Source organism: Galeopterus variegatus, unplaced genomic scaffold (assembly GCF_000696425.1).
Source record: "Galeopterus variegatus unplaced genomic scaffold, G_variegatus-3.0.2 Scaffold6354, whole genome shotgun sequence".
NCBI classification, from domain to species: domain Eukaryota; kingdom Metazoa; phylum Chordata; class Mammalia; order Dermoptera; family Cynocephalidae; genus Galeopterus; species Galeopterus variegatus.
In genome coordinates, this window is record NW_007732465.1 from 40,431 (window position 1) to 64,833 (window position 24,403).

The 24,403-nt window shown below is 40.2% G+C and overlaps 1 protein-coding gene and 2 pseudogenes across 1 annotated transcript in view; all 3 read right to left on the reverse strand.

Moving 5' to 3' along the window:
• The window catches only part of SLC17A6 (solute carrier family 17 (vesicular glutamate transporter), member 6), a gene marked incomplete at its 3' end in the record, with an annotated part of 47,287 nt that extends 40,201 nt beyond the window's left edge, over positions 1-7,086 (reverse strand). Inside the window, exons 1-3 of the mRNA XM_008590768.1 lie at positions 6,252-7,086; positions 3,302-3,554; positions 1,659-1,777 (exon numbers count right to left, since the gene is read on the reverse strand). Coding sequence (XP_008588990.1) covers positions 1,659-1,777; positions 3,302-3,554; positions 6,252-6,337 — 458 coding nt within the window. The remainder of the gene's footprint in view (positions 1-1,658; positions 1,778-3,301; positions 3,555-6,251) is intronic.
• Positions 7,087-16,713: 9,627 nt separating this feature from the next.
• LOC103606170 lies at positions 16,714-19,665 on the reverse strand (annotated as a pseudogene).
• A 394-nt stretch (positions 19,666-20,059) lies between these two features.
• On the reverse strand, positions 20,060-20,904 carry LOC103606171 (annotated as a pseudogene).
• Positions 20,905-24,403: the final 3,499 nt, after the last annotated feature.

Consider the following 24,403-nt stretch of genomic DNA (forward strand, 5'->3'; position numbering starts at 1 on the left):
CTTGGCAAGCAGAATATTTTGACTCTGAAAAAAACTTTAAAGGCACCACCAATTATATTTTCATCTAACATCATATTAAAATTCCTGTATCATTTTTGTATTTTTTGGTGAATTCTCAGATATTTTTTGCCCTGAAGTAAAAGTATTTTTTATATATACATTTTTTGGAATGTCTTTCTGGAAACTTAGTTTATTTTGTTTCAGGAAATAATTCTTAGGGAAAAAAAATGAAGGCACTGTATAAAGAGGATTTGAAAACCAAAAAATGTAACGTGTTCATAATTAGTAACACTTAATGAAATATTTTCTTTATATTTTTCTACCTAATATCAATTTTTCTTGAATTTATCACATCCATAAAGTTAGTCTCTCTACATAGTGATTTTTTCTTAAAAGAATTCCTATTTAAAAGAATATTCGTCCCTGCTGGGTCTGAGTGATAACCATACATGTGGTCAGGTAAAGGCAATATTCCAAAGACATTCATTATTCCTAATCTGTTGCTCTTTCCATATGACATTTTGAAGAACTGTCCAAAAAAATCCTCACCCTGGGATCATTAAGCCTAAAATAAATTTCCATGAATTCCTCCCGAGGCCCTGGAAACTCTGAAAAGCCTTGCACATAAAGACACCTCTAGCAAAAGGTACTGTAGGTGACAAAAGGCACGGGATGAGGCCTGGGAGATTTCAGTGAGAGGTGGGAGAGACGGGACAATACCTAAGGAGGCGCCTAGTTCTAGTCTTCCCTCTCAAAAATGTGACTTTTGGGTGTAGGGGGAGGAGTGAAGTTATAGGTACAAGGTCTGAAGAAAGACCAGAAGTTTTTATTTGGGGTCTCTAAGCAGCAAAACCTGGAAGGGCCTGTGAATGTGTTCTATGTCAGTTCAACAATTCAGACTTAAGGAGCATTTAGTTTATCAAAATACACACAATGTAGCAAACGAAGCTGCCCCTCACCCTCTGGTGGCAGGGCTGTGCTCCTTGACACCCCCACCTCTCCGTCCTTATGCCTCATGCTTTGGGGTGTCTCTGCAAGTGGCTCCTGGGAGGTGGCGCTAGGACCTTGGCTGCGTCCATCGCAGCGAGGCGGGAGGCCTCTGGAAACAGCTGAGCGCCTCCCCCAGCGCCCGCCCCTCGGCCTCGGAGCTCATTAACAGGTGGAATCGCACCCCGGCGCCTGACATCCCGCCTGCCTCCATAGAAACAAATCCTTCAGACTCGAGAGCACCATCTGGGCGGGCTCTGGGGCCGGGAGTTCGACGCGCCCTGCCTGGAGGTCAGATCCGCAGGGAGCCAGGGCACCCGCGGGACGCGCAGCACGTGGCGTCCCCACCCCTTTGTGCACCAGGCCTAATTGTCCTGCTGCTCCCGCTCCCACCCTGGCCCTCAGCTCCTCCCCTCCTGTAAGGCACGTCTACCATTTCGTGAAGATCTGGCTCAGCCACAGCAGACAGGGCGAGGCCGCCCGCGCCAGCCATGGCGAGCCTGAATCTTTCGGGGCGCCTTATTCTGGAAGGAGGCACCCGCAGTTCCAACACCAGGAGGATGTGTCAAGGGACTCAAAGACCTCGCCCAGGAGTTCCCAAACCCCGTGGGGCTGTCGTCCCTGCCCCCGGCCTCCTGTGCCCCCGACCCTGGCCACGCCCGGCGCGTTACCTGTTGGCTGCCAGCCGAGACGCGATGTAGCCGCCCGGGATCTGGGTGATGATGTAGCCCCAAAAGAAGGAACCGTGGATCATCCCCACGGTTTCCGGGTCCCAGTTGAATTTGGCTTTCTATGGGGGTGGAGGGTGGAAGAAACGGGTGGAGGGAGAGAATAGAGTCAGTGTTGGAGAGTCACTTTCATTCAGTGGCTCGCAGGCCAAAGAGCCCTCAATAAGCGGGCACTTCCCACGTTCCGGGGCTGGGGCTGGCTTAATGTTCGTTACCTAGCAAAGTTGAACAGCCTTGTTCTAACTGAAAAATCTCGCTCATTAACGAAATGCATTGTGATGAATAGCGAGGCTGGCAGCCCTGGCTTTGCTCTGTGATTATGTCAGGCAGGTCGGATCGCCTCAATGAATGAGAAATCTCTAGTGCCCCAGTCTTGGACATTAGGACGGAGATTCGTTAGTCGGCTTTGGATGGAGACTAGTGGCCAGGGACAACTTAGCATTTAGCCGTGATGCCGACCATTGCGGACGCAGTAGAGGAGTGACTCTGAGAATGGAATCCAGCCCTCGCGACTCAAATAGGGAAATTATGGCAAAGGAAGGTGGGGAGTTTGGGAGGAAAGGTGCAAGGTTCAGAGGGGCTAGGAGAAAGGGTGTCCTCGCAAAACGGGCATGCACCGGTAAGATTTGGAGTCGCTTGGTGAATTTTGGGAAGTCAGTGGAGAGGGAGACGTTGCTCAGGGGTTGTAGTGAGTGCAGGGTGAGGGGTACGTCTGAAGGTCGAGGCCTTACTTCGCCCTAGCCAGCCTGGGCGGCCCCACAAGGGGAGCCTCAAAGTAAACTGGGGAGAAATACCTGCATCCGAACGGTGGAAGCGCTTATTCCGCCTGGGAAACTGGGGACCCTTTGAATAAAATTTTGAAACCAAACGAATTTTCAGGTTCTCCCCAGAGCCAGGAGGCGCTCACTGCTTTCACCCACAGAGCATTCCCCAATTCTCCTCCCAACCCTGGCTCAGTCTGGTTTATGGCCACTCAGGTCCCTAATCAGAAGGTCCGGACCCCTGGGTTTCTGTGACCTTGATGTGACCCTCTCCTCTCTAGGCGTCACTGCCCAACACACATTACAGGAGAGAACATTCTGTGACCCGAGACTGTCCTGCGCTGCGGCTTCTTTTCCAACAGGCACGGTAGACCTTCCTACAGGCCCCTCGGCGAAACCTGCAGATGTGCGCGTAGCTGATTTGGTTTGTTTTCGGGTTTTTGTTTTGTTTTGTTTTCATTTTTATTATTAAGAATATTTTGGTGGGGATTGGAGGAAGTCAGAGGAAAATTATAGCCAATATGCTACTCTATTCCTCCAAGTAAAAGGAAAATATTTAGATTTACATTTAGCTGACATTGTTGGTCATTAATTTCTTGCATTAAATCGCTCTTCACAAAAACCTAGCGATCTGGACGCGGATGAGGAAGGCAAGGCCCAGACAGCAGAGCGGTTCATTCTAGAACGGCAGGGCTAGAGAGGGGCGTAGGGAGGATCCAGGCTTTCGTCTTTCACCGGGAGAAAACGGGGATCAAACAGGTGACGGGACCCTGCGAGGCCGCGCGGCCAGGGAGCGGGAGCTCGGGCGGCACAGCCGTTGCCCACCTCCTTGATGACTTTGCCCCCGCGGTGGATGGTGCTGTTATTGACCATGTCCACGATGGCCACGCCCAGGTTGCAGCGGATGCCGAAGGAGATGCAGAAGCCCAGGCCGCTCATGATGGCGATGATGTAGCGGCGCGGCAGGCCGAAGCACGTGCAGTCGCACAGCGGCCCCTTCTTCTCGGGCACCTCCAGGGGCTTCCCATCCTCCGTCAGCTCGATGGTCTCCCCGGTCTCTTGCTTCTTCTCTAGCACCCTGCGCCGCAGAGCGGGGGGAAGACAAGGACGCCGCGGGTTAGGGACCCGGACGTGTCAGGGCTGGGGGTAGGGGCGCTGATCTCTCCCCTCTCTCGGGGTTCGGGTGGTGGGGCGACTCCAAGCTTCCTCCCAGGCCCTCTATGTTCTGACTGTCATCCTCCCGCCGTGGCTTTACTCCCACTTGAATACCTTCAGGCCTAGGACACGGAGTCCCTAATTCTCTCCAGGATCCACCCCTCAGCGCCTTCATTCAGGTGCACAGCAGCTTGGGCCTGACCTTCTGACGGGTCCTACAGCTGGCGAGGGACGGGTTACTGGAGGGGTGCCTCCCCCGCACCCGACTACACGCCCTACCCCCAGCAGCCCTTTACCCAGGCGACCGCTGGTGCCATCCAGCCACCAGCCTCCTGCGGGCTGCTGGGACGCGGGCGGGCCCAGCCACTGCCCCGAACAGCACGGGACTTACCCCTCCTTCTCAAAGTTGAAGCTTTCCTCCCTGGGGATGTCGGGATCCCGCCCCCCAGCTGAGCCCGGGCGCCCCCGGGGAATAAGGCCTCTCCCGGCCAGCGCCCACGCGGAAGAGGCTGAGAAAGATTTCTGGGTGTCAAGCACTCTACTTCCCATTCCCCCAGCCACAGGGTGCCAGTTCAAGGCTTACTCCCCTGTTATGCATCTTTTTTGTTTTTTTGTTTTTGTTTTTCTTTCCTTTTACTCGAGTTGGAAACAAAGGCCTCCACAGCATATGGCCGACACCTAAGCTTCCTACTGCCAGACATGAATAATTAATTATTCACAATCTTTCGTCATTACCATCTCTGTTACAAACACTGAAAAAATGTCATGGACCTATTTCCAAAGATGTTAAATGCGACTTCCAGAGATACAAACGCGCCCCCCCAAATTAACTTTTGTAAGATGTTCCACACCAAGGAGGAAAGCCTCACTTTAAAAAAAAAACAAAATTGCATAGTATTTTTGAAGATCTCACCCTTCTGATTCAATTCCTTTCGGGCTTTCGTCCTTGGGGGAAGGGGAAAAAGGATGGGGAAAGTGGAGTGATGGTATGGTTTTTCTAAAGGTGGTAGTGTTTTTCTAGTTCACAACATATCCGTGAAATTTCTATTAAAAAAAAAAAAAAACGGAGAATGTGAAAGGTAGTATCTCCATAGCCCCTAAGGATTGATACTTTCGTCATTTAAACAAAGAGCCTCTCAATTTACAATTTGAAGGTGTTCTACCAGTCCACCATGTAATTATTTTCGACCTGTGCCCTTTTAAATAATATATGCACGCACGATTGTTTTTACACACACGGGTGAAGCAAATAAAAATTATAGATCAATTCCAAGAAGGCATAGCTTGAAATATTGCTGTCAAGCAATTTGAGGATACTGGAAAATAATTTCAGACTTTTAAATTCTGTCAAATATCACCTGGGGAATAGGTCATGAAGGAATTTGAGGCTAGGTAAATGCTTATTCCTAAAGGCCAATCCGATGTTAAAAAAAAAAATGCAATTGATTTATTCTGAAAGAAAAGTGTTCAACCAAATTGATTTTTTTTTTAACATTGGCTTTAAATGCTATATATGCAAAGTTGAACTCTGCACCTGAACTCACCACCTGATGGCAGTTGGGCTGGGAAAGAACAGCCCATTCCAAGGTAGCTGCGGGACTGCAGGGCCCTTGCGGTATCTACTGCCGCATAGGTGCATGATGGTGCCTACATAAAGCCCACCAGAACCAAGAGATCTGGAAAACTGGGAGAAACATTGATGTTTTTTACATTTCTTACACATTTACAAAAGCTTCAATTTCCCAAATGTGAAAATTAGTGCTCTCTTGGAACTATTTATTCTTTTCTGTCTGCCCTCTCTTCTTGATTTGGCTCATATTAGTAAGAAAAAAAAATGTACTCATGTAACACTTGAACGGATTTTAAATTGTGCAATTTACAGCATAATTAGTAAATTAGTTCAGTGACTATAAGGTGGATTAAATTTTAAAACAATATTTCTAGTACTTTGAAAGTAGTTTTGCTGGTTACCATTAGGGTCACTCTGACATTTCCTATGCAAGAAATAGACTTCGAGGAGAGGGCAAATAATTAAAGATACATGTACATTGTTTCAGGTTAAGAGAGAGGAACTACTTTAGCTATTAATTGTTGACATATTTTGATTCCTCTTCAGTACAAAAGGAAGATTCCAATGGGGAATTCTCTACTATGGTTTTGAAACTGAGATTTTTTTTAATTATTATTTTTGCCATTACTCTTTGTAATTTCTTGGTTAGTGTTTTTAGGGTATTTTTTTTTTTAAATTCATTTGTCGGCATCAAAGGAATTTGATTTGGGGTGTTTATGAGCACCAAAAGAAAGACTGTTTGAACAGGTGCTGGTCATTTCTTAATTGTAAAGAGGGTGAATCCTCGGCAGGAAAGAATGTGAATCTGCAGGTACTAAAACAAAAAATACACAAACACACACACACACATACACAAAGCAGTTTCTTTTAGTGCAACATTCCTGCATTAATAAGCAGGTTTCCAGAGCAGCCCCCGCTCCAGCAATGAGCAACAAAAAGACTTTCCAATCATATTACAATCTCTTTAAGCAATTAGGGTTTACGGAAATGGCCCTGCAGGGTTTTTTTTTATCCTGAGCCCCAGGTAAGCATGTGTTTGCTTTCTCTTACCTGTAGATCTGGCCGAGGGATTTTCCAGCAAAATTCTTTAGCCCCTCTTTTCCTGGGACTAAAATCCTTTGTTTTACGGAGTCCATTCTTGCGCTGGTGTCGTTCTTGCAAGATTTAAATAGTGACTGCTATGAAAGGCGAGGGTTGCGCATATTGCCTTAATCGCTTAAGGTAGTTGTGGGCTTTTTCTTCTCGGCGGAATGGTACTGGTGTGCCTCCAACGACAGTGCGAGTGAGAGAGGGGAAGGAGAGTGAGAATGAGACTACAACAGAATAGCTGCATGCAACCCACGGGTTTCCTAATAGGAGAGTTGGTAGACACAATCAGAAAGTCTCATTGGAAGGGGAGGATCCGGTAGCAAAGGGCGCACGCAGTGCCATGGTATTTGGGCGGGTGCTGATGAGTCCTTGTCCTGGAAGTCAGTCCACTGAAAAACAATGTAAATTCCCGGTTTTGAAGGCTTATTGCTATCAAATCTGCTGGCTTTTAAACGGAGGGGTCGGAAATATCACGGAACCCTTGTGTAAGGGCAAAGTCAAAAGAAGAATGCATTTTAAAATGGTGTCTTTGCTGTAAGGAGCAGAACACCTTCACAACTCACGGGAGCATCTCAGGTCTCAGGTGAGCTAATGCTGCTGTTAGTTTTTCCTCCCTGCCCATGGTCTCCTCCCATCACGCCAGCGTAACTCTGCTCTGCGGTAGAGTCGAATTAAGATGGAGAAGCCTTGCTGCTCTTTGAGGACGTGAGTAAATAACAGATACACAGCACTGATTGGGGGCAGTGTCAGGGAAGATTTTTACAGAGCGGCTGACAGCGCCGGTCTGGGCGGGTCTCGGCAGAATGTTTCAGCACCACGGACAGAGTAAGTTTCAGGCGAAAGGGAGGCTTCTTTTGGCTAGCCGGGTTGCCAACTTTCTAGGGGAGCTGGGCGGATCGCCCAGACCAAGGACCACACTGGGGATCTTCAGGAACGGATGCTATGGAAACCAAGTGGGAAGATGTCATCATCTCCAGAGTTTGCAGGGAGAACGATGCATTTGGCTCTGTAAGAAAGGAAGACTTTATAAAAATTGACAACTTACTTCTACTTTGCTACGTTTTGCCCAGCACGCTGACGCTAGCTCTGACAACATTGCAGAGAAGGAAGATTACAACATGTCTCACTTACGTTTGTGGTATTCCAGGACACCTGGGTTCTCTTGAATATAAAATACATGCATACAACATGCATAATGATATTGTTTTTCTGTCTGTTTTAACCCCTGATAGGGAACGAAAGGAACAGAGGAAGGGAGAGAAAAAAGAGAGGTGGGAGAGAGGGAAAGGACAGAAAGAAAGAAGGAATTTACCTCAGTGCAGTCAGGTAAATAAAAGACGGGAAGTTTCACATAAATTCCTTGGAATTTTAAGCTTCTTCACTTAACTAGTTTACAGTATACTACTGAAATATTAATATGCTGAGGAAATTTGTGTCTATGCCTTATGCTTGTCAGCAAATTATGACTGATGTTTTAAAGATTTGTTTTAATTTACTTATATTTCATTCAAATCTTATTTTTATCTTTATAGCACCTTCTCCTAAAGCAGAATTTTCAAGACACATTCATGTAAGACTGTTGATTTCACATATATAGGTTTAGCACAGATGAATTTATTTAAATAAGCAAGGCAAAAAAATGCCAGATTAATGTAAATTATTAATACCTTTCACGTGAATCACAAATCTCTTAGACACAATTCAGGCAAATGCTTACAAAACCCATTGGCCTTGAGCCATATTTTCAAGGTCAAAACTTTGGATATCATTTAATCCAACAGGGGCAGTAGACTTTACTTAGGGACCCTGTTATCAAATCTCAGGAGTATGTATCTAAATACAAAATCATGTAAAAATATTCCCTTAAGAGTTTAAGTGATATGATGCATATATATTTACTGAATGGATAGCTGGAAAAGAATTTCAAAAGTAGCTAACACCATCTGCCGTTATTAAATTTAATAGTTGTTATATTATATTCCACTATAAATTATGATAAAGAAAATGATACTGGAGGCATCTTTATCTTTTTAAAAGTAAATATGTATTAAAATATATATCCTTAATAAAACAGTGAATATGGTTTTTTGAAAACTCCGGATCGCTTTAAAATACAAGGATACTTCAAAAAGTTCATGGAAAGATTGTATTATCTTTCTATTTTTCTACAAACTCGTTGAAGAACCCTCATGATATCTGTTTCCAAAGGAGATCAAGTAGGGAGAGAAAACAGTAAGCCTCATTAAATTGTTTCCTTGCAAACAAAAGATCAAGCTACTCAGAACTTTTACTCATCTAGGTGTTTTTCCAAATATGTATGTTTTTCAAATCTTAATGACTAGATTCATTAAATTTAATTTATTTAGGGGTATGCATGATTTTGAAATTCTAGAAAGTTATGCCAAAAAAAAGAAGTTATAATAAACATCTAAAAATATTCATTGAATGCCAAGAATTACACTAGGTCTGGCAATGTCCTTTAAAAAAAATCACATAAGCTACATGGGAGATAGACACATAAATCCTATTATGAATAATTATGGATGAAATTAGACAAGAAACCCAGCCTGGGAATAAAAGTGTACAGAAAAGATTTCAAGAGGCAATGTTTCCGTGTTTGTCTTAATACTTTCAAAAAATTTTATTTCTGTGAAGGTGATGGCAGCCCAGTGGAGTTGGGCAGGGAGCGGTGGTGGTACTTAGAGAGCAACCCAGCCAGAGAGGACATTTTTAGCAAAGTCATAAACAAGGAAACTTGCTGTTTGTGGAAAATTACACGAACTGTTACTAAGTCACCTGAAACTAAAGAATGTCGTGTAGGCTATCTTTAAATTAATAGCTGCTCCCAACATAAGAGACATATATTCAAATACTATTTGTTAACCCAACAGATTTTCATGTGTGGCCCCAAATTCCAAACACTGAACATATACTTTTGTGACCATAAATTCATCAGACTTATCTTTATACAAAGAAATACCAGTAGTTATACATATGGTATTAATCTGGGGATATAAAAAAAAAGTCTCCCTTTCTTTGGACACTCTCCCTTATCCCCAGTGTCTTACATCCAATTTTAACAGTGCCTTAAATTGCACCATCACACAAGTTTTCCTCTAGGGGAAAAATTGTCCCCCTTCCCAAGCCCTCTGAACAGGAAAAGTTTTGAATGAATGTAACTTACATGTGTAGCATATTAAAATTTATGAATGGCTTTTACTTCATGATGATCTCATTTATTCCTCATAATATTTTTTAAACTAAAATAGTGTTATTTCCGTTTTATACAGGAGGAAAGTGACACTTAATTCATGCAATGGATGATGAGGTTTAAGATCTTATGGAAGTTTAAGATCTTGTGAAAATACAGATTTCAATTCAATAGGTCAAGAGTGGAATTTAAAATACAGCAATTCTGACAAGATTCTAGAACTGCTTGCCCAAGGATCACATTTGGGTATCAACAGCTTAGAGTAAGGAATGTGATATCAGCTGACCTGGGTTTGGGTCCTAATTCTGCAGATTATCATCCCTGTAACTATGAATCAGTCACATAACATTAATAAATTTCAGTTCCCTTAGAGGCACAAATGAAGTCTTGTAGTAGGTGATCTCTATCATCTCTTCCACCTGTAAAAATGTAGGTGGAAGAGATGGTACTTTACTTTATTTACATCATTACTTTATTCATTGATGTAAAACCTCTTTTTCTTTGTTCCTCTCCCCTAAGAATTTTCCACTGTATTTTAGCTAAATGTTAATAGTAAAATGAAAAATGTCAATAATATACAGAAATATGCTCCTTTCTGAAAGTTCTAACTTCTTAAATATGTATAAAGAGTAAACTTATCGTTTGTGTTTTACTATGAATAGATATTGAGTTTTATGTGCGATTGTTTAAATAATTTTATTTATAGGGTTTTTGTGGGTTTTTTGAGACCCATATATTACCCAACAGTAATGTAACAGGTTTACATTTGTTTATATGCCTGTGTGTATATTTTTGAGAAATCATTTAAATGTGTTGAGAATGTTGCCCTCTGGTGGAAGAATATGTTAACATTTTAGAAACAATTTGTGGTCCTTAATTATGTAATTACAATTACTGATTTACTTATTTATTTACTTATTTATTAGATTAACATCTACATTTAAAAACGTAAATACTTTTCTGTGGACAATACATTTACAATTGCCTGACTGAGTAGTAAATATATTTAGAAATAAATTGTCTGAATATCCCTTATTTAACTAAAAGTTACTGTAAAATATTCACTGTATTAAGATTTAGAAATTGTTATGATAATCACATGAGGAAAAATTGTTTAAAGTTTCTAATCCCAATAATATAAATTGTGATAATTCTATAAATATTTTTAAATAGTAATATGAATTTTGTTTCCTTTCCTATCACCAAAAAATATATATTTTTAAAAGCAACATGCTTAAGGTTACTCATAAATTATTTCTAAAGTGTTTTTAAAATTATTTCAAAAATACCTCAAGATGACTAATTTTGAGGCTATTTTGAATGCAACATTTTCTGTTTATTATTACCACAAATATTCACTTAAGAGATATTTGGGGTATAGTAAACCAATTAACTCCTCATACTTTTATGTTTTTTTTTATAATAGATGTAGAGAGTGCACACTTCTAAAGAGAAAACTACTTTTAAAAGCTTTTTTATATAGTGTTGCTATATTTGACTTTGAATTTCTAAGTAAACATCCACTGTAATAATTATATGCTTCTTTCAGGTTGAAGCTATACAAATAAGCTCTAGGATTTATCTGTACTTCTTTCTTATCAAGGGTTTTTAAGTGGACAGTTTCTATTTCAGCTTTATTTGATTTTACTTTGCAGTATTCGCCTCAGAGACATTTCTGAGAAATTATTATTATGAAATTTCTTGACAGCCAGATATTAAAGAAACAATTCAGTTTATTTTAGGAAAAACGTGTGTACATAATCCAATACTCTGCACTGCTATATTTAGTGGCCTAGTACAAAATCTCTTTTTATTTCTCTGTCTGGTTAAAAAACTGGAAGCAGGCAGTTTTAAATAAGTGTGCATTTTACCTTAAGTATATGTTTTATCTACCAAAATATGTATATTATCATATATGCTATATGTTCTTATTTTTGTGTGTATCTACTCTGTATTTATAATTACCATTAGAAAGGTATTTATATCCTATTCCAGTCCTTTCTTTCTGTACTCAAGGAAAAAATGTTTATTCATTACACACCATTATGCCTTTGGAAAATTCAAGTTTTAAAGTGAATGGAGACCAAATACCGCTCTTCTAGTGCCAGAAAAAAAGTATTTCTAATTTTGAATTCCGCACTATACACATAGAGTAACATGGTAAGTCACAGAACGACTTTGAAAACATTGGTCTCCTTAAACTCTCAAAAAATATTTGCTTAAAGCAAATGATATGATTGATTGTATATGGGAAAAGTGGGAAAAAAATTAAGAATAGAAAAGAGATTCAACTTGTAAAGGGAATAAATGAAATATGCAAATTAATATGAAGAAGACCAAAGCAGAGATTACTACGATTTATGGTGTTTTACACGTAAATAAATAGATCAAATGACAAATAGTATGTAATATTATTTGCATAAGATGAGATATTACCCGACTGAAGTACCTCTCCCTCTAGGTTCTGTGGGATCCTATTTTGCTTTCACCATCCTGGGTTACTGATTCTCTTCCTTTGGGTACCATATGTTTGCCATCAAAGGCTGTGAAATACTATCTTCCTTGAAAGAAGGTATCTAAAATTATTGAAATATACCCCTTGGCTGTAAACGTCTAGAGATTTTCTGTTTAACTTTACACTATTTTCTAAAATATTTAAGCTATCAGAGGCAGAGAGTGGGAGGATTTCCAATTCTGGAATATTTAAAGTGACATTTCCCAAAACAAAGACCTGAATACATAGTTTCATAATAGAACAGAATGTTTAAAATCCAGAATATTTCACTGCCGTAAGCATACTCATCATAATTTTGAGAAATAAAAACAACACAGAAAAGATGCAGTGGCGGTAACTATTTTCCAACTGCTGCCCTCTAGTGGTGAAAAAGAAAAAGATTTCTTTGAGTGAGGCAGACCTAAAACAATGAACTTATTTGCAAGTCAGTGGATAAGCATGTTTCCAGTAATATTAATATTATATGTGGGCTTTTTTTCCTAGCATAAAGAAAAAAAGGACACTGATTAATTATGATTGAAATAGTGTACCACCATTTAAGCAATTTATCATGCCTGCTTGTGGGGTTATAGTAATGGCAAAGACAGTGTTATACTGTGATGAGAACCATAGTGAGCAGGTCACATTGTGAAGAATGAAGAGTTCTTGGTCATTCATTGGGACTATTTGGATATTGGGCATCAATCCTTTCAGTCACTCATTAAGCAGAAAGAGTCAAAGAGTCAAGAGTCTGATCAAACCACACTGGAACTTGCTCTTTAACTAGACTGACTTTTTGAATTGTGGGACGAATGAACCCCTTTTAATCAATATTTAAGCCAGTTTGAATTAGGATTCATTACTTGCAACTGGAGCATCTTGATATATCATCTTAAAAGTATTTGAGGGATGGGTAAATGGATGAACCGAAGAAGGATGGATAGAAAGAATCAAGGTTTAAAATGTAAATTTAAAGCACTGGAGAGAGGGGAGAGTCATGTAAGAATAATCATATAACAGAATATTAAAAAGCAGAAAAAACTTAACATTTCAAGGTTAGTTCAATTAAATTTTTATTCAACATTTCTCAGTTATGACTATGTGCAAGGTCTTCCGCTGAGTACCTGAGAAATAGAGATAAAAAATAAGAACTTGCTCTCAGAGAACTCAAATTTAGATTAGGAAAGTTAGATTTTTTCTTATGGATAGTTGAATACTTTTTTAAATTTATGAGCCAAGAAATCTTGTGATCAAGAACAGTAACATTCTTAGAAGTTTAATCAGGCAATTGTGATAAATAATGAAGAGTGAGATAGAAGCAGGGGTCCCAGCTCAGAAGGAAACTTGCAATAATCTGTGTGTCCGCTGATTAAATATTTTTAAGGTAGTCTTTTTCCCCATATAATGATCAGGCTTGCAACTCATTCACAGGTGGGGGAAAACCAGCATAGACACACCGATTGCACAGAAGAGCCAGAATCAGGACACAGGTCTTTTTTTCAGATCGATTTGAAAATCACTAACTCAAATAACATTAGGAAATTGCTTCTGTTGGCTAACTTAATTTCTAATAAGCATATTTCCTTAATTCCTAGCCCACTCTCCAGTTTCATCACTGTTATGACACCAGACATTTGAAAAGAAAAAAATAAACACATTTATTTAGTGAGCAGACAAGAGGAAAATTTCAGTGGCAAAATGGTATCAATAAATAACCCGTACTCTTCCTACCCATGGGCCCAAGAGAGAAGTTGCTCACCATCTAACCATTTGTGACTGACGCCTCTTGGACTGAGATTTGGAAGCAAATGGGCCCTCATTTTGGGGGCCATTTGCATTTTACTTTTAGAGAAAATCTTCAAGTTGAAATGGGTCTTAAAACAATGTCAGAACACAAAAAATGAGTACAATAGCGGCTTCACCATCCGAGTGGAGCTCAGCTCCCTTACAGTGCTTCCTACCCAAGAGGCGGTACTATCAGAAGATGGTAGAGGGAGAGGGGAGAATAATTTTCAACAGCTCAATACTTTGTTTTCAGAAGGGGGAGAGGAATATTGGCAATGATAGAAATTAGAGCATTAGCTGATATAGCAAGTAAAACAATACTATTCCCAGCAGTGGAATAGCAGAGTCATTTGGTAGATCTATCTGCAATTGTTTGAGGAACCTTCATACCATTTTCCATAGAGGCTGCACCATTTTGCAGTCCCACCAACAGTGTAGGAGGGTTCCTCTTTCTCTGCGACTTTGCCAGTATTTATCATTATCAGTCTTTTGGATATTAGCCATCCTAACTGGAGTGAGATGGTATCTCAAAGTGGTTTTGATTTGCATTTCCCAAATGCTGACTGAAGCTGAGCATTTTTTCATGTGTCTGTTGGCCATTCATATATCTTCCTTTGAAAAATGCCTGTTCAGCCCTTTTGCCCATTTTTTAATTGGGTTATTGTTTTTCTGCTGTAAAGTTGTTTCAGTTCATTGTATATTCTGGATATTAATCCTTTGTTAGATGTATATTTTGCAAATGTTTTCTCCCACTCTGTTGGTTGTCTTTTCACTCTGTTGATTGTTTCTTTTGCTGTGCAGAAGCTTTTTAGTTTGATATAATCCCATTTGTTTATTTTTCCTTTGGTTGCCCATGCTTTGGGGGTCATATTCAGGAAGTCAGTACCCACTCCTACTTCCTGGAGTGTTTCCTCTATGTTTTCTTAAAGGATTTTTATTGTTTCAGGGTGTATATTTAATTCTTTAATCCATTTTGAGTTGACTTTGGTATATGGTGAGAGGTATGGGTCTAGTTTGGGTCTAGTTTCATTCTCCTGCACATGTTCTCCTTATTTGTGAGAGCTAAAAATAAATACATACATACATACATACATACATACATACATACATACATACATACATAAATAGACAAACAAATGGTGGGGATGGGGGAAAGACACAACAATCACAACAATTCCTTGAAATTGTTAAGACAAGTGAACAGATATGGTGTTGATGGGGGAAGCAGGGGGAGAGGGAGGTGGAAAAGAAGAATTGGTAAAGGGACACAAAAATCAACCACATTGTATATTCATAAATTAAAAGAAAAAAAAATTCCTAGTTTTAAGTTATACAGTTTCCCAAACTATGTTCTAATCCTTAGCTTTGGAGGTTGTTGGGTTATTATACACAATTCTTGTTTTATTCCTGGTAATTGTGTGGTACCATATGCAATGTCCTTGAACATCATATGCACTCATTAAAATTGTGAAAGATAAAAAGAAAATAAACTAAATGTTCTCTAGTCTTGCTACAGAGTTGCCAACTTGGGGTCGCTTGTCACCACCATCTTGGGAGATCCTTATACATCTCTTTTGTGTCACTTCCTTGTTTTCTGGATCCCATATCCTGCTGTACATTCTCCCACAGTTTCCTGAAACAGGGAACTGGGAGATCGCTTGTTTGAAACCTTACATATCTGAAAATTGATTTATTTCCTACTTTCACATTTGATTGATAGTTTTGCTTCCACAAATTCTGAGGACAATAACTTTTTCCTGATAATTTTGATGGCATTGCTTCATTGCCTTCCATCCTGTAGTACAGCAATGCGCCCGATAACAACGTTTAGGGCAACAATGGACCGCATATACCACATATAGCGCAGGTGTGTAGTCGGGTAGACCATCTACGTTATGTAAGTATACTCTATGATGTTCACACATCAAAATCACCTAATGACGCATTTCTCAGAATGCATCCCCTTCACTAAGTGATGCATAAGTGTATTTCTATCGGGTAGACTAGCTCCATTCTGATTCCTGAAGGAGATTGTAGTACTTTTTGAAAAATTCTTCTCTAGGAACTTTATGATACTCTATCTCTAGTATTATAAAAATTTATGATGCATACATATTAATAAGGGGCTTTTTATAGTCTTGGTGCTTGTCACCCAGAAGCAGATCCTTCCATGTCCTTCAAGTCTGAAAAGGTTCTTATTTAATCTCCTTAATAATTTAATCTCCTCCAGTTTCTCTGTTCTTTCTTGAAATCCTGTTAGTTGTATATTAGCCATCCTGAATTAATCCTCAGTTTTTAACATCTATTTCTCTCCAATTCTTTGGGTTTTTAAAACTTTTTTCAGATCTCTTTCTTCTATCTTTCAAGCCATTAATTAATGTTTGTAAATTTTAGTTTGCAATTTTTCCATGGTGTAAATTTATTCATATTATTTTTTAGAAAACTTCATATTCCTGTTTATATAGTTATTTTTTCCTTTATTATTATTAGTTTTTTTATTTATTGAAACATAATTGATTGTACATATCTGTGCAATATCCATACCTGTGTGCAATATGTGATGCTCAAGTCAGGATGATTAAGATATTCAACATTACACAGTGTAATCATTTTTTGGTTATATATCAAAAAAAATAGCGAACTTATAGTTTTATGGCTGACTTAAAATACAAGTGAGGAAAACAAACACTTGTCATACCAATAACAGTTTTGTTTTGTTTTGTTTTGTTTTAAGGAAATGTTATGAATTTAAAAAGAGAGTTCCAAGAAATTTAATAGCATTCCCAGCAATAATTATTATTTCTGGAATATATAAGATTTGAAACATTATCATCAAAGGCTAAAAACCAAAAGGGTTCATTCTTGCTTTTTCCTTTTAAAAAAAGGTGATTTGTCACAGCAAGAGAGTTCAGCAAGTTATACCAGCTGCAGTCTTAGTTACCCTCAGAATCACTGTTTCTCTTCATGGGGACCAAGCACCACATGGAGGACAGCAACATGTCTTCAATTGGCTTCTCAGGGTTTTCCTGCAGGTCCATCTTGTTTGCTCCAGACTCAGACAATTTCCACTTTAACTCATCCCTTGTCAGGTTCATGCCACCAAACACCAAAGGACCAATAAACTGAGCCTTGATATCACTTTCAAGGTAAACAAATACCGTGGGCAGGTTTCTATCTCAATAATTGGGAATGCAGGTGGTTGAAATGGCTTTGATAAATATGAAATCAGAAAACTGTCCTGGCAAGTCCACTTAAGTGTTGTCTTATCAGGGCACAGAGGGGAATCCCTTGTTTATAAAGGTGCAAGATTACCCACGAAATGGCTTTGATAAATATGAAATCAGGAAACTGTCCTGGCAAGTCCACTTGAGTGTTGTCTTATCAGGGCACAGAGGGGAATCCCTTGTTTATAAAGGTGCAAGATTACCCACAAGCCCTCACCTGGCCAATAATTCTTTCCTAAGATCTCCAAAACTTCTCCAAATTTATTCTTCATTTTAGTTGCTTTCAACTCAGCCATTCTTTACTTTCTGTACATTTCAATAGCATATTCTGCCTCCTCATTATTATCCTCCAGCTGTTCCATAGTCATATCTTCACATGTTTTCAACACTGACTGCTGGAGGACTTGCTTCTCCTCTTCTGCCTCCTTTTCAGATTCTTTCAGACTTTCCTTTGCAGGCAAGATGCCTTATGTACATAAGATGTCACTCCACTCAGTGTCTGTGCTGGGGCGCAACTCTAAGCGGAGCTAAGAACATGGGTTCTGCCACTACTTTCTGCAGTGGAACACCCCCAGGCAGGACCCTTCACTTCTCTAAGCCTCAGCTTCCGTATCCGTACGATGGGTCCATAATATTAAATAATATTAAATGATATTAATTTTAGTTGTTACTGTTTTAAGTTTTCTTTTTTTTTTTTTCCTTTTTATCTTTTTTACTGACCGGTAATGGGATTGCAACCCTCGGTGTCGCGCCCGTATCGGGAACCGGCAACGGGATCGCAACCCTCGGTGATGCATCCACACCGCGCTCAGCCAGTGAGCGGGAACCAGTCTCCACATGGGATCTGAACCCTCGGCAGGAGCGCCGCCGCGCTCCCAAGCAGCGCACTCTCCAGTGCGCCACCAGGCCGGCCCTGTTTTAAGTTTTCTAATGGTCCTGTTTCTATTAATTCCTTCTTTTTCAGTTTGTTTGTTTGTTTTAGATTCTTTTAGGGTGAATTCTCAAACATCTAGTATTCCTTGGCAGTCCATTTTTATTTAAGAAAAAGGCACCATAGGAATATGGGGCTTGTCAGCTAGAATCATATACACAGCCCTTTAGTTGTAAGCCCCAGATAGCAACAAGTATGTCTTTTTTCTTTAGTTGATGAGCTTCTCAGTCCTCCAATCTCTTTCTTAGAGAAGATTAGACATCTGGCAACGAGCATCCTAGAAGATGAGTAGGAAAGAGTTTGGGGATAGTCTCGCCATTCAGTATGCCAACTTTGATTTTTCTTTTTCCTGCTATTAGTATGGCATCTCACCCCAGACCTCAGTAATGCCTGCTGTCTTTGAGGCCTGGGTCTATGTGATTCACCGTGCAGAGATAAATTTCTGTCTTCTACCATGATCAGTGAGGTCTTTTTGCCTGGCTGTAGCTGGGGTAGGTCTAAGTCCTCTTTATATAGACTTGCAGCAAGACACCCTGTTTTTAGTCTGGGTCCACGAAGTGGTAATTCCAACCCCAAAGCTTCTTCAGGGTTTCTGCATGAATTGAATTGCTTTCCATTGAAAGGCATTTGGGTTTCATCTTTCTCCACAATTTAGGTCATTTTCCACTTGTTCATCAGCTTTCTATATTCTAAAATCTTGTTAAAATCTTCTAAGTGCTATGGCCTCATATCCCACTATATTTCATATCTTTTAAAAAACTGATTTCCTGTCATTTTAGTGAGGTCCCAGGAGAAAGTAGACATAAATTCATTTGCTTAATATTCCAGATTTGATTAGAAATCTGTGTTCATTTTATGTTTAAAACAAAACTATCTTACTATATAAGCCTTAAAGTAGAGCCTACGTTTTTCTTTGTTTAGTGGTAGAAAAAATATAACAATATTCATCACAGAAAAAAATTCTAATATTTGAGTTCACATGACTGTTAAATTTTCTCATTCTGACCAGGGTTAGATGACCACACACAGAGCTCAGAGCCTTTTCTCTCTAGGGAACCTACCTTTCCATCTTTATCTTAACTACTTAGACTTCTTCCCCTTAACTTCCTCTTAACTTCTTCCTCTTACACACCATGAGCACAGGCCAAGTGTGCTTTTGTGTTATGGCTTTTTCACTGGCTCACTGTCGTATTATCCCTTTTTATTTTTCTTCTTTCTAGAGTATATCATCTAAAAATACCTTGTTCATTTCTCTGCTTACCGTTTATTGTTTGTATTTTTTTCTGTTTTAGTTTCCTGATGCTTCTGCAGCAAATGAATTTAGTGGCTTACAGAAACACAAATTTGCTATAATTCTGTAGACTAGAAGTCTGACGTGGGTCTTACTGGGCTACTATTGTGCTGTCAGCAGGACTGCAGTCTCCTGGACACCCTTGGGGAGAATCATTTCTTGCCTTTCCAGCCTCTCGAGGCTGCTTGCATTCTTTGGCTTGTGATCCCCTAGTTATTAATCAAATCACCCAGACCTCTGCTTCCATCATCACATTTCCTTCTTTGACTCTATTGCTTCTCCCTTCACCTAGAAGAACCCTTATAATTACCCTGGGTCCAGCTGGATAATCCAGGATAAGCGCCACATTGCAAAATCCTTAACTTAATCACACCTGTAAAGTCACCTTTGCCACATAAGGTAGCATATTCACGGGTTCTAGAAATTTCAAAGAGAACATCTTCGGGAGGTTATTATTCTGCTTATCACAGTATCTGCTGGTTCTTTGTTTTGTTTTGTGTTCTGCCTTTCTAACCCAACTAGAGAAAACTTTTAATGGCAGGTTCTAGAAATTTCAAAGAAAACATCTTCGGGAGGTTATTATTCTGCTTATCACAGTATCTGTTGGTTCTTTGTTTTGTTTTGTGTTCTGCCTTTCTAACCCAACTAGAGAAAACTTTTAATGGCAGGAACTGTGCCTATACTATTTACATAATTACAATTTATATAATTCTATTCTCAGCACCTAGAATACTTTCTGCTACAAAGAAAGTACTCAAAAAAAATTTTAAAGAAACTTATATTTATTTCTTTGTCAAACAATTTTTCTATTTAAGAGTGTGTGGAAGAATAGCTTAAAACCATTCAAGTGTTGTTCCTACCCATTCAATGGCCTGAACAGTGGAAGCTGCAGATCAGAGCTCCAATCTTCAGTTGGGGACTGCTGAACAGGCACAGAAGGCACCTGCTCACTTTCAGACCAGTCTGCAAACTCGGGTTGAGTAGCAGTAGACTCAGGAGCTTGAGCAATACATTCACCCTGAAATGTTTCCTTGGTCGCAGCCCTTTTAGCAGCAACCTGCTCTTCCTTTTCAATCTCTTCAAGATCTTTTTAGAAGTAGAGATCAGGCACGACTTACATGGTGCCACACATTTGCAGAACTTCCCAAGTCAACGTCCACCACGTCAAACCCACTGAATGATCTCCCTTGTCATTGCATGGGATGGCAATGTCCACATAGTGCAGAGCAGAATCTGTGTCACACAGAGCAATAGTAAGCAGGTTAACATAAGCTGCCTCAGTGAGAAGCTAGTGGTCGGCCCTGAAATCAGTGACCACCAGAAGACTTACTTCCTAGAAATTTGCCTGGATGTGGCTAGCGAAGTTTCCAGGAATGAGTTGCCCAGCAATGGGAGCGGCTGCAGTGATAGCAGCAAACTTCACTACAGCCCACCGGCCATAATTCCTGGAGGACATGACACTGTCATCAGCAGGATTTTCAGTGGCAGTGATGGCAGGAGTTTCCAGAAAAAGCTTCTCCCAGGTCCTTTTCAGATTGATAATATAGATGCCATCACTTTTCTTTTTGCAAATGTGCAGTTTCATTTGGAAGTCAATGTTAGTGCCATCTAAGCGGATGCTCACACAGAATTTGATGATATCCTCCTTCATCAGCAGGACATCGAGGACTCCACACATTGTGAAAGTTTCCTTTAAGTTGCTATGGAAACCAAGTACAATGTTGTGTGGACCCCTCTTTGGGTAGCATGGAAAAACTCAATGGGTAGTTTTGAATAAATGAATAATTGGGGGTTAAACTTAGAGATGTTTTCCAAGGAGTAAATGGATTTTGCCCCTCTCTTTGATAGCATTTGTCTCCTAAATGGATCCTTGATCACCAGTCTCTCTCAGTCTCCAGTTCACTTTTCACACCCCTGCGGAATTTATATACCTGAAGCAACACCCTGATGATTCCACTTGTTTTAGCAAGATCTTTCAGAACTTTAACCTCTTTAAGGAATGATTTCCTAGCTCCTCCTGACATTTACTCATTAGTTAAAAACTCGTCTGGCTCTACCATTCCTCATTGATTTGCCACTTTTCCCTGCTAGTGTTCGACACACTCCAACAAACTGAAGCACTTTATTGCTCAGACAAATCCCACCCTCTGCTCCTCTGCCTTTATACTCACTGTTATTCTCACCCATGTGCCATTTCCTGCCATTTACCAGTTACTCGTCATTCAAGACTCAGATCAAATACATTTTCTTTAATGAAGTTCTTTCCCTTATCCTCTCTCTGAAAATTAGAATCCAGCCCTGTCATTGGCAGAAATGTACAACCTTGGGGAATTAATTAAAATTTCTTAAGTCTCAGTTTCTTTATCTGTTAAATGGAAAGAATTATGTGTACTTTTTGCAAACACTTCTCACAGTGCATGCCACCTTAGTATTCATCATGAGAGTGATTATTACTATTAGTCTTTACCTAAATCTCTAACATGACACATCACTTTCTACATTGCAGTCTTTGAAAATGGGGCCCATACTTACATCATCTGTATTTTCCATAACTCCTGCCAAAATATCTGACAAGTAGTATAAACAGTAAAAATGGTTGAATAACTCCTCACAAACTTTATTTTGAGGCTCCTTTTATGTCAAAGGGGTGTTGCAGTAGTTTCCTAGGGCTGCCATAACAAATCACCACAAACCAAGGAACTTAAAATAACAGAAATTTATTCTCCCATAGCTTGGGAAGACAGAAGTCTAAATTCAAGGTATCCATAGGGTTGGTTCCTTCAGTGAGGGAGAAATTGTGTCATGTCTCTCTCCTACTTCTAGTGGTTGGTGGCATCCCTCGTGGTTCCTTAGCTTGTAGATGTCTTACTCCAGTCTCTGCCTCTATCTTCACATTGCTTTCTTCTCTGTGTCTTTGTGTCCTCTTTCCTTACAAGGGCATCAGCCATTGGATTTAAGGTACACCCTAAAACCAGAATGAATTCATCTCAAGGACCTAATGATACCTGCAAAGACCTATTTCCAAATACGGCCACATGCCGAAGTTCTGTGTCAACATGAATTTTTGGAAGACACTGTTCAATCCACTATAGCCACAAACAAGTCTCCTTCCCACTTAAAACAAATAGTAACTAAGATTATAAATTCTAGAGCCCGACTCATCATTACTGGGTTCCAGCCCAGCTCATCATTACTGGGTGTGTAGCTTTTGTTACATTTCTCAACTATACTCGGTTTCAGTTTCTTCATAAGTAGAATGAGGATAACAGTAATATCTACCTTAAAGGGTTTCTTTGAAGATTAAAATACATAATTCCCATAAAGGGCTTAGTATAGCCTGGTTATTTTTAATCAATGAATAAATGCTGACCACTTCTTTTATTTATTTTTTCTTTTCATAAAGAAGGTCCCTCTGCCTGGGGAGCTCACTATTCCTTCTACCTTTTACCTGAACAACTCCCTGTAAACATTTGTGTCTCAGCTTAGGGATTACTTCCTCAGGGAGGCATTCTCTGACATCCTCAACAGATCTAACAGCCTCCAATACCTTTTTGCAGTCCTTATTATAATTGTATATTCACTGAGTAATTACTACAATCAAATCATAACTGAACAAATTTTAGGTAGTTAATATTTAATATCTGGCTTCCTGATTGAGGTATGCATTCTGTGGGAACAAGAACTCTGTTTAGTTTGACATGAACTCAGACTGCCTGGGGTTGAATCCTGGGACTTTCACTTTTTTTCCTTGGGTGAGTTCCTTTATCTGCCCAAGTCTGTTTCCTCATATGTAAGTGGTAATAACAACATTACTTGCCTCAAGCAACTGCTGTGAGGATTAAATTAGATCATGTATATAAAACAAGTAGCTCTCAGTACCTGGCACATCATAAGTAGTTAAAAATTGCTAATGAGCATTAATATTTTTTTCAATATGGTATCTAGTTATTCAGTGAATTAATTAATACTGAATGAATGAGCTGAGTTATTGGCCAAATCTAGAAATACAATCTGTGCCACAGAATAGTATGACAATTTGGAAATCAACCAATGTAAAACTATTAAAAAGCAACAACAGCCAAGCTGGGGCCGCTAGAACTCAGGGGAAGGGGAAGAGAGACCTACGGATTGCATGAAGGTAGCAGAAGCCACGATGAGGAAAGAATTGCTCTTACTATTTTAAGCCCCAGCTGCTGCAAGGCTGGAGCTGGTGAGCGCATGGAGCAAGAGCTGGCAAAAGCTGCAGTTGTGCCCTTTGTATGAATTTGCTTGGAGGTGATAGGGGACAAGAGGGCCTTCGTGGCCCTCAGGCCAGCAGGACCACTAACAGGGTTCCCATGGACCCACATAGGTATTAGAAGCCACAACAACTGAAAAAAGGAGCAACTCAGAGTCCAGTGAGTCATCAGAAGGGACTGGCACATGGCCCATCCTATGGGAAGTGTTTGGAGTTCAGGCTGTGGGGGAGATGGGTCCACCAGGGGAACACTGGGGCACAGCATGGACAGCTTATCTGCCCCCCATCAGCACAGGCCCACTCAGAAGAGACTGATCAGGAATACAGATCTGTAGCCAGTGCAGTTTGCTGAAAAGACTCAGGCCCAGACCAGAGTTTCCATACAGCCCAAGTGTACTGGACCTCACAAGACCAGAAGTATTTATAAGGTCAACAATTAAAACCTGAGCTGCACAAAAAGCCTTCCCCAGGGAATCAGCAGGGAATCAGCAGCAAAGCAACAATTTAGATAAACCACACAGCTCAAGTACTGGTCCCCACAGGAAATTCCCCAATTTTAGAAGTAAGCAAAGGACAACAAATTAGTTCCAGTGCAGAGTTTAAGTGATGGGAACAGTGAATAATCCAACATAGAACTAAAAGAAAAAACAAAATACCCGCAGACCAAGGACAAAGTTCAATATTAACTAGTAAAGTTCTCACATCATCACCAAAGGACACCTATAAAACTTAGAAGGACTAGATGCCCCCTGGACTCCCAAGCCAGGGAGGGGGGAAGCCTGGGATTCTTGTCCTCACCCCCTGACATCTGCAACCAGCCCAGCAATGACCACTGAGCCACTGCAGAAAGGGCCCTGGGCTCCCAAGACTGGGCAGTGGGGGGCCAAGGGCTTCAGCCACACCCCTTGACATCTGCATCCAGCCCAGCAATAACCAAGCC